Source organism: Elaeis guineensis, chromosome 14 (genome assembly GCF_000442705.2).
Source record: "Elaeis guineensis isolate ETL-2024a chromosome 14, EG11, whole genome shotgun sequence".
In the NCBI taxonomy this organism is placed as follows: Eukaryota; Viridiplantae; Streptophyta; class Magnoliopsida; order Arecales; family Arecaceae; genus Elaeis; species Elaeis guineensis.
The window spans coordinates 68,163,505-68,174,444 of record NC_026006.2 but is presented as its reverse complement, the minus strand read 5'-3'; the positions used below and the strand labels follow the sequence as shown (position 1 = coordinate 68,174,444).

The following is a 10,940-nucleotide window of genomic DNA, read 5'->3' as shown; positions in this document are numbered from 1 at the left end:
AAAAGAGTTGGGAGGGAGAAGGATGATAGGGTCATAGAGGGAAGAAGGCTTTCTTTTTTCTTTTTTTTTTTAAATTTTTGGGATGAGAAGAAGAGAGATGAGAAATAAGAGATTTGTAGAGGAGATGGATGGGGAGAGTTCGGTGAGATGGAGTGGTGAGAGATGAAGAAGAAAGGGTTGTAGTGGGGAGGAGGAAGCCGGAGCCATGATGGGAAGAGTGTTTTCCTTTGGGGTTTTGGGGATGAGAAAAAGATAAATAGAAACAAGAGATCGAGAAAAAAGACGATATTCGATTGGAGAAGAAGAACATATTTTTTTAAATTAAGAATTTTGGCCACATTAGCAACATTTTCACTATATTTAAGCCATCTCAATGCCGATTTGAGTCATACGAGCAAAGCTTTCTTCATGTAAGTACCAGCGGTTATCACATCGAATTTTCATTGAGAGAAAACTGTTGGAATTGTGCTACATAGTTTAGGGACTAAACTTTTAATTTTTTATATTTTAAAGATTTTTTAGAAAAATTTGAATAAGTTCGGAGACTAAAAATATAATTTATCCAAAAAAACTAAAAAAAATTAGATTAAAAATAGCTAACTATTATTAATGATGTATTTTATTTTCATTCACACTTTTCAACCAAGTGAAAAGCTTTGAAAGTTCGAATCACCAAGTGATATGACAATATTTTACTGGACAATTCAAAGTTCATACGGTATAACAATCCCAGCCAATAATTTCCCTAGATTGAGGGGGCAATATGAGAGAAAAAGTACAAATTAGCTGTGTATAATTTCCCTAGATTGTTTGTTATGTACAACGATTGTATGCTTTGCTCCAAAATCCAAATCTAGAGAATACCCAAATTAAAGAACTAGTCGAATCAGAGCCATCAGTGAAGGCATAGCTTTAAGATGAGAGCGAGCAAAGAGATGGATTTGAGATCAGTCAATTGTGCTTTTTATTCCCTCTCTTCTTCGGGCATTGTTAAGTAGGTGCGCTTCCCATGTTTCGATCGCTTTCCCGCCCATCAATTTCCCGGTAACAAAAACTACAGAATATTAGAATCTTTCATGTACTCAATCCATATCGTACAAGCCGCTGGTTAGGAATCTGTCAATTATTAGCATCAGATGATACATCAAAAATGCTACTTCTGTTACTCAGCTGATCTTCCGTTATCTTTGCTGAACTTATGGGGGCATGGATGGGTTTGTACAATGCTATACAAGTATTCCATTTTGAGAGACTGTGGCTTGAAAGAGATTCCAGTGCAATACCATCATTTGTCTTTCTCATCCATCTGATTGCAGGCTAGCATAAGATCCATTTTGACAAGGGACATTGCTGGATGGATGACAGCAACCAGTAATGTCCATTTCACATAAACGACGAGAAGGTTATTCACTTGTTGGTTGGTTTGCTGAGAAAGCTTTTGATGGTGACTTTATTATTCACTCTAATCGGCTTGTTCCTATTGAATTGAATGATCAACTCCTCATGGTGTCGGATATTTGAGAATGTCTTAGTTTTAGTCTTGGGTTTATGGACACGTGGATTTATTTTATGCGGTAACTTTTAGTTCATTAGAATCCTGTACCGTAACCAAAAAGAATTCAACCGTAGAAGTGAACGGACGTTGCATCTTCTGCCTTTTTTTTTTACAAAAAAAAAAAAATATTGACACTTTTTGCGTTTTACCCCATCCACTCTATTTACAAAGGCGAAAAAAAAAAAGAAAGCATTGACTTCTGGGACTGCCATTATTGGTTTCCCTCGGTCGCTCAATAAGTAGCCCACCTTCCTCCTGCCTTCAATCCCCAACCTCTCCTCTCTCTCCACGCCCACTCACGCTACTCTCTCTCCTCACTCTCCAAATGGCCTTTTTCCACAATGCCGCAACCCTCGTCATGACTCTGCTCGCATTCGCGACGCTCGGCGACGCCCGGATCCCCGGCGTCTACACCGGAGAATCCTGGCAGAAGGCCCACGCCACTTTCTACGGCGGCAGCGACGCCTCCGGCACCATGGGTACCACCTACATTTCCCTTTTACAGTTTCATTACCTCCGTACATGTTGTTTCGCCTAAGATTAAGGCATTAAACGCCGTTCGATTTGATTTTTTGGGTCTAAATACACAGGAGGAGCGTGTGGGTATGGGAATCTATACAGCCAGGGGTACGGCGTGGAGACGGCGGCGCTGAGCACGGCGCTCTTCAACGACGGGCTGAGCTGCGGGGCCTGCTTCGAGATCAAGTGCGCCGACGACCCCCAGTGGTGCCACCACGGCGGCCCCTCCATCTTCATCACCGCCACCAACTTCTGCCCGCCCAACTACGCTCTCCCCTCCGACAATGGCGGCTGGTGCAACCCTCCCCGGCCCCACTTCGACCTCGCCATGCCCATGTTCCTCAAGATCGCCCAGTACCGCGCCGGCATCGTCCCCGTCTCTTACCGCAGGTACGTACCGCCCGCGCCACCACCTCTTGTTTTCTTTCCCACATCTCATCTGCAACGCCTTTTGTTTTCTTCTTCTCCGCCACGGATCTAACCACATCAACCGTGCACCTGGAACTCTCAATCTTTATGTATAATCTTCGCCCCCTCCGTCAAGAGCTGACCGGATCTGCCGGCTGTGATGGAGCCGCTGCTGAACTCCCACTGCCACGTATCTCTTTTGCCGAGGTCACCGTACCGTCTTCCCCTTATTTTTACCCCTTAAGCTCGCTATTCGGCCGCGGTCGGTCACTGTCCGTACTAAGGTCCAAGTAATCGAGGTCTTTTTTTTTTTCGGGTAAAAGTAATCGAGGTCTTCACTCTTCAGCTGCCACCGTTTTGACACCACTCCATCCGTTTCGTTTCAGTGCTCCCTCGACATTTATTTATTTATTTATTTATCTACGCATATTTATTTCAAGGGGGAGGAAGCGAATATTCCGAATTTGCATCTTGCATTAATTATGAAATAAAGTACTCGTAACGCTCCGAAAAAAAGAAATTAAAGTACTAAATTAGTATAGGGAAAGAAGGATCGTCGATGGCCGTTTCGTTGACCGTTTGACCTGTGATATCAAACGGCATTCAATTATCTCATCAAAGTAGGAGCCTGCAGACATAGCCAGTAGAGCCCCATTCCCTCCACTCTCTCTCCGCGTTTCTGGCTTGTCCTTTTTCGCCTAAATGACCAAACCACCCTCGGCCCAGTCTGTTACTTTCCCCATCAACAAGGGCATGACGGTCACTCTGCTCCAAACCGCGTGAATCCTGGGAGACCGAGCCGGACGACCGGGCACATGCCCCCACGCGCCTGCCCGGCTTTGAATCCATTGCCTTCTACTACCATAAGACGTAATTTAATTTCATAATAATTAATTAATTAATTATACTGCTCCCGCTGGTACACCGATATTTGTCTGATCCGGTATATTATTTATTATCCGTGACAGGGTGCCGTGCCGGAAGTCCGGAGGGATCCGGTTCACCATCAACGGGTTCAAGTACTTCAACCTGGTGCTGATCACGAACGTGGCCGGCGCCGGCGACATCGTCCGTGTGAGCGTGAAAGGGTCCCACACCGGGTGGATGCCCATGTCCCGGAACTGGGGCCAGAACTGGCAGTCCAACGCCGTGCTGGTGGGCCAGTCCCTTTCCTTCCGCGTCACCGCCAGCGACCACCGCAGGTCCACCTCCTGGAACATCGTCCCTGCCAACTGGCAGTTCGGCCAGACCTTCGCCGGCAAAAATTTCCGGGTCTAATCTACCTACGACGGATTTATGGGTGATGCAGGCATGGTGGTGGGATTTCAAATTTTCCGCCATTGTGGTGTGTCTTTCCCTTCTTCTTTAATTTTGTTGTAGTTGCCAATTTTCAGGCGGTTTGCTGGTAGTGCTGTCCGGGTAGTGGGGGATCGAGGCAAGGATTTGGTCGGTAGTCGTGAAAGCGAAAGTGGAGGGAAAAAATGTGGGTGGGAGTTTAATATTTTGGTTGACCGTTAGATTGTAATGTTATCGGAGGTAGTTGGATTAGTACGAGTGTATCGCGTGGTAGCGGCTGAAGTGGCTGCAGACCGAAAAGAGAGTGTCGGTAGCCCGCAGCTGCATGTATGAAATATCTAATGATAATATGATGGTAATATATATTATGTTGATTGGCACGTAGGTTGATACGTAATGGGCTAAGTAATCTCAGAGTGCAAATGCTGGATTTGCTTACTTTCCTGCTTTCGGTTTTTGTTGGAATGCGATTCGAAGGCTTTTTTTGGGTCACAAACCGATAAGGTACAGCAATCAGAATGTTAATGCTCGGTGGGCGCGGACTGGGTTTAATTTGCATCAGAGGAGATTGCAGCCCTCCGCCAAGGCAGACTCCTCGTGTTGCATAACCACGCAAGTGACCTCTCAAATGTCAGACCAAGGCCTAATAGGACTACTCGAGTTATATTTTTTGTTGTACCAACCCTGAATTCCTGCATGTGATGACCCTCCAAATGTTCATTATCACATGTGAGGTACCATAAAGTTTTTTTTTTTTTTTTTGATACATGTGGACGATCACATAGCTCTGATACGAGTACAGTCCAAGAAGTTAGAAAAGAAGGCATTCCTCAAGCCTCAGAGGCAAACAACATCAAGGCACCAGCTCCAATCATCAGAATGGTCAGCAACGAAGAAAGCCATCCAATCCATTGCACTATTGGCTTTCTAGAACACATGCTGAATGGACGCCATAGTGCACTGACCAAGTGCCCTCTAGATATCTCCGAGGAGCGGGTGAGCCTCATGGTACTTAGCTTCCCCCCTGATCCAGTCGATGATCGTTATTGAGTCTCCCTCAATGATGATCCTATCAACCTTCAGCTCTCAGGTTGCACACAATACATCAGTCCATGCAGCATGAAGCTCGACACCAAGGACAGACAGCTCAAATAATGGTAAGCCCCCCGCGGCAAGCATCCACGGTCCTGATCCCATATGACGTATCTCGAGCCACCTCTGTCCCTCTGACACTACCATTGAAATTGATCTTGATGAACCCAGAGTGTGGAGGCTCCCAAGAAATGAAAAGAATTCTCCGAGACGCTCCAGACGCAACTAGGGAGTCCCAAGAACTCGAAGGGCAACTTGGTGGAGTTGAAGCGGCGATACTCCATGGCCAAACGGTAGGCTCTCTGTAGCACACACCTGGTAGGCATCACCTCCTTGTCAAAATAAAGGTTGTTCCTAAACAGCCAAATCTGATAGATAATGTAGACCAGATGACAGGCTCCGGACCAACCATCACCAACACTCTGACGGACAGTATCTAAAAAGGCAGAAATCCAAGGGCCACTGCCCTCTCTTCATGACCGAATGCCCGCCATCCTCCAAATCAACTCCGCTCTGGGGCAACGTAGGAGTGCATGCTTCGTGGATTCCTCCAAGCCATAGATCAGGCAGATGATCGAAACCTCCATACCTCTCCCTTTGAGAAGAGTATGCATCGGGAGCCTATTCCAAACAACCTTTCAGAGAAAAAATCCGACCCTAGGGTAAGCTTCCATCCTCCAAATCCATACCGTCTCGATCCTCCTAGCTGACATCAGTCTGCTCATGTCGACAATATCTCTGGTCGGCACCCTGGGGCAACAAGACTGACCCCATATCCTCCAATCCCAACTTCGATAAATAGGAATCAGAATGGTGAGAATCATGTCAGTAAACTGCCCACCAAAGAGATTGATGAGAACCTCAGTCCTCCAGTCTGTCCCATCAACAGTGATCAACTCGCAAATCCGTATATGATCGTCCACCTTAGTGCTGACATAAATCAGCCAATGTGAGAGAGGTAAGCTAGATATCTAAAAATCTTGACTCATATCAATCGAGGCACCATCTTCGATCAGCCACCTGACCTGAGCCTCAATGCCCAGACCATGGGTACATGTCTCTCTCCATAAGAAGGAGCATCCACGCTCACTCTGGATCTGAGACCCAGACTCCAGTGGCCGTAACGGGCTCGCATCACTCGGCTCTATAAGCAATCAGGTTGAGCGAGAAATCTGGCTACATGTCTAGCAATCATGGCCTCTCTCCTGATTAGAGAGGATTGGATCCCAAGACCACCATAACAAGTCGGCTGGCACACTGCATCCCAGGAAAGCAGGTGAATTCCATGTCCCCTATGACGAGTACCCCACAGAAAAATCTAAAACTGCTGCTCAAGACTCCTAAGAGTAGAGCAAAGCACCATGATGTTCGCCAAGAGATAAACCGAGATGGAGCTCAACACTGATCTCAGTAAGGTGGTCCTATCCATCATAGAAAGAATGTTGGCCTGCCGGCCATCGAGGCGCTCACGGATCCTCCGCTCCAAATATCTGCACTCTGCCCTTTGCGGTCTCCGCCCTGTGATAAGGACCCCCAGGTAGGTGAGGGGCCTCGCCTGCTCTGGGATTCCCAGTCTATCCCAAATCACCTGCTTCACTCGAACTTGAGTCTTGGGACTGAACATGATAGATGACTTTTGCAAGTTTACCAGCTGGCCTGAAGTCCGACAATAGGTCTCCATGATGGTTGCAAAGCACCTCACGTTATGGAGTAAAGTCCGACCAATAAGCAGGCAATCATTTGTAAAAAAAAAATGCGATAAAAGTAAGCTTCCTGAGGTTAGCCAGTAGGGCTCTAGCTCCGTCCTCTGGACCACCCCATGGAGCATGCGGGAAAAGACATCAGCACACAGAGTAAACAAATAGGAGGAGAGAAGGCACCCTTGGCGAAGGCCGCCAGTTGAATAGAAGAAGTCCGTAAGGGCACTGTTGATCAGGATGGCAAAATTTGGATTCTCCACACAGCCTATAACCCAGTCCACCCATCTAATGCAGAAGCCGAAGTCGAGGAGCGTCCTATGCAGGAACCCCCAGCTCATCCGATCATAAACACACTCCATATCTAGCTTAATCACCATCAAGCTCCGATGAATGGGTGCACACTGAAGATCATGCATGAACTTCTAGACGAGCAAGATATTATTGGTGATGCATCGACTTTCAACAAACGCTCCCCATTTTGGACTAATCAAACGAGGAATCACCAACTGTAAGCGTCTGATCCAAACCCTTGCACACACTTTGTAGAACGTGGTGCAAAGACTGATCAGTCTAAAATGATCCAGAGTAGATACATTCAATCTCTTCGAAATGAGAAAAATCAACATCTTCTTTCAGTCTCCTAGGATGCCTCTGGACTCAACCACTAATTGCACAGCCTCAACCACCTCACCACTCATGGTCGACCAGTACTACCTGAAGAAAAAAAAAAAAAGAGAGAAATCCATTGGGCCCAAGAGCTTTGTCCTATCCGAGGGATCAGAGAGCTCTCTGAGAATAGGAGAAAAAGAAAAAGAACTTTTAGCAAAACAATCTCCTACTCCAATTTTCATGTTAACAGCTCATTGAAAAGCCTTCTCTGTGTGCTTCAACCAACCGTTGCTGAGTTCAATCAAACAGATGTAGGCTTGTAGCTAGCGTCGTAGATGTTCGAATTCATAGGACCACCTAGGATAGGAGGCCTTTGGGGCCCAGTCTTGTGTTGCATACAATTGTTCAGTTCGTGAACAAGTAATTCAATTGAGTGTCCTCTTCTCTCAGCAGGTAATTAGCATTTAGCAACGCCAGTGAGCCAGTGATCCATGGGGACCTAGCTCGTTTTTATCGATATAAATTGTCCCTTCAACTGAGGAATCTTGGAGTTGCTCCGCTGAGAGGATTACCTTTGAGGTCCCTTCAGTGTCCCATCGACATTTGTGGAAGTCAGGCAACTGTGATGCACAAGGGCCCATCCATGTGGAACCAGTACATAAAAGAGAGGAGGCACAAACACATGGGATGAGATCTAGTGGTACATACTGCTGGAAGCCTTAAGCAAATGACCTACACACCTTGTCCTCCAATTCGTTCCAAGTTTTGATGTTCCCCCAAATGATTTTCCACTTGCCCTGGCACGATGCTCCCACTTGTACCCCGCACATTCCCGTTTGCATCCACTGCCAATCGCACCATTTACCATCCAGCAGTAGTCTCCTCTTCCAGCGGCCACTTGCGCTTCTTCCTTTTTTTTCAAAAAAAGGATAACCCGAGGGGGAGAGATGGACAGACGGTGCACATACTGGTCATCTCCGTTCTCACTTACCCCATTATTTGCTATATTTAAAATCAACACAACCAGTCCAGTGGAGCACTAAAGCAGCAACGCCGCCTCCAAATTAATCAGAACAGCCACCAAAAGATCCACAGCACATGGTAGCAGGACCGTTTCGAGGTGCACTTAAAAATTTTCAATACACATCAATAAATTTAATGTCCTTGAAGCTAGAGCTGGTACCTATTCCCTTTTTTTACAAGTTTTCTTCCTTTGAGAAAAGATGGTGGGTGAGTGTTTACCGCGCTAATGCTGCGAGAGAGGGAAAAGTAGGATATGAAAAATATTAAACTAGTTGATCTTATTGATTAGCCAACAAGATATTTACGCTGGGGGACCGTAGGAGGCTAATGGAACTAAAGCCGAACCCAAGTGTTGACAGGACCTAACAGCAATGAAAATTGCCCGCCAGATATGTGCTTGGCCCATAGATCATCTCTTTCTCCACTCAAGTTTGGCCTGGCCCAAATCTTGATAAACAAGACGAGCTTTGGTTCTCCAATAAAAATATAGCAGATGTTCGAAATTCAACTATGTACGCATATTTAGAGATGGCAATTTTTTTCAATTCGATGGGTGCCCAACCGCACCCAACCCAACCTAATCTGAATAGGACAGATTTTACCCAATCCAATTAAGAGATAGGGCAAATATGGGTTTTAAAAAAAATATCCAAAGTTCAGATATGAATAATGATATACCCTATTCTGAACCCCTCCCGATATATCTTTTATTTAAATTTAAAACAACCCTCTCTCTCTCTCTCTCTCACATTTACATCAAACCTACGCCCCGTCCCCCTACCGCACCCCCAACCTCCTGCCCTCTCTCTTCGGCAGACTCCCCCTAGCGGCGAATCAGCGGGTCCCCATCCCCCCCTCTCCCACCCCTAATGGTGGCAGTTCTAGTGTTAGAACCCTACCATCATCTAAGCATCCCAATTCGGCTGCTCCAAGCCTTCCATCCGATCGAGACTCCTGAGGACAAAAAAAATCTAGAAAAAAATATGAAAAAATAGAAGAAGAATCGATGAAAAATAAAGAAAAGATGGAAAAAATTAATAAGCAAAATCTTTTCCTACATAGATTGATCATTTTTTAACCTTTTCAGTTCTTTTTCTGAGAACTATGGGGAACGATAGCATCTAACAAAAATCAGAGAGATTCTTTAGGTTTTGGTTGGGATTTTTTCTTGAACATATGGGATTTTGTGCAAGTTGTGGTGGTGTTAATTGATCCCAATTGGAGAAGGAGAGCACCTAAGAGAGATCGGAGAAGTTTTAAGATTCCAATTGAGGTTTTTTCTTGAGCATACGAGATTTTGTGCAAGTTGCAGTGGTGTGAGTTGGTCCCTTGAGGTTTTGAAAGCTTAATCTCGATGGAAACATGACATTTTGCAAAATTTAGGAATAAGGCAACAGATGGTAGTGGGGCGGCGGTAGAACGAAGAATGGAGAAGGATGAGCGGTGGTCCTAATGCAATCTGATCTTAAGATGGATACGGAATAAATATAGATATATATATATATATATAATATATATATATAATATATATATATATATATATATATATATATATATATATATATTTTCTGTTGAAACAGATACAGGTATCAATTGATTTGATCTATAACCAATCCATTGCCATCCCTTTGCCTCCTTCCAGTGTCAATGGAGTCCTGCAATTATTGGTTGGAAGATCCCGTGCGCCATCCCTCCAAGATGCCATCATCCTCTATACCTCTTCTCCTCCCAACACCCGGCCACTGTCACCCCCGGCCAATGCCATCTGCAGCAACCTAGCCAACCGCCAGTGACAACTCCAGCCTGCCACTTCGTCAAGACCATGCTTCTCCTCCCAACACCTGCGGCTGCCGTCTCATCCATCCACCACCATCTCTGGCCACCTACTCAGTCGTCAGCATTACCGCAGGCATCGCCAAACTATGCAGGCCTGCCTGCACCACCTCCTGACACCACCTGCCATCCACCCAGCCGACCCCCTTTTCAGCAGCGCCACTCATGAAGAACTTAGAAATGTGGTCTTTAGCTAGGATTAGATGGACAATCAAAAAGCTACTAATAAAAAGATTTGATAATTTTCTGCAGAAAAGAATCGTAAGAGTTCAATTGGAACAGATCAAGACGTCTGAAGACTGAACTGAAATCAAGTGGGTCTGATGCTCTATTCTTCTGCATCAATTTCCCAATGATGGAGAGATAATGTAAAAAATTTGGGACAGTATTCAAAATTTTATCAACTTAGAAAGTAATCTATAAACAAATCAGCAGACTAACGAGAGGCCCCATCGTCCAGAATACATCCGATCAGACGACAAGGCCGGGTTGGGAATCGGTGGACTGGTAAAGGGGAAGCGGGTTGGGAATCGGTGGACTGGCAAAGGACAAAAAGATTGAACTTACAAATGGAAAAGCTACAGATGAGAAGGGGGATGGGATCTGGAGATAGCCCCTCCCGACCTCTACATCTTGGCATCCTCCAACTTTCTATACATTCTTTTTCCATGGATCAAAATAAAACAGGAGAGATCAAGGGAGACAGAATCCTCTTGTCCACTATTTATATTTCCTTTCCAAAAAAAAAAAAAAACTATGACAAGGGATGCAAATAACAAATTCCAAAGAGAGAGAGAGAAAGAAGGAAGGAAATCCAGAGAAGGGCGGAATCATGATGGATAGATTCCTAGAAGAGAATGAAAATAGTAAAGGAAACAGGAAATGAAAGGGGCTCATATCAAGTG

General features: G+C 45.3%; 1 protein-coding gene across 1 annotated transcript; it reads left to right on the top strand.

Moving 5' to 3' along the window:
* The first annotated feature begins 1,803 nt into the window (after nucleotides 1–1,803).
* On the top strand, nucleotides 1,804–4,013 carry LOC105056928 (expansin-A4). The gene is made up of 3 exons (XM_010939307.4): nucleotides 1,804–2,034; nucleotides 2,146–2,464; nucleotides 3,451–4,013. Exons 1-3 carry the CDS (start codon nucleotides 1,881–1,883, stop codon nucleotides 3,758–3,760), a joined length of 783 nt encoding a protein of 260 aa, XP_010937609.1. The 5' UTR covers nucleotides 1,804–1,880; the 3' UTR covers nucleotides 3,761–4,013.
* Nucleotides 4,014–10,940: the final 6,927 nt, after the last annotated feature.

Coding starts and splice junctions, on each gene's coding strand:
- LOC105056928 (XM_010939307.4), top strand. CDS start 1,881: ATGGCCTTTTTCCACAATGCCGCAACCCTCGTCATGACTCTGCTCGCA. Junction 2,035..2,145: donor CGACGCCTCCGGCACCATGG/GTACCACCTACA, acceptor CTAAATACACAG/GAGGAGCGTGTGGGTATGGG. Junction 2,465..3,450: donor GTCCCCGTCTCTTACCGCAG/GTACGTACCGCC, acceptor TATCCGTGACAG/GGTGCCGTGCCGGAAGTCCG.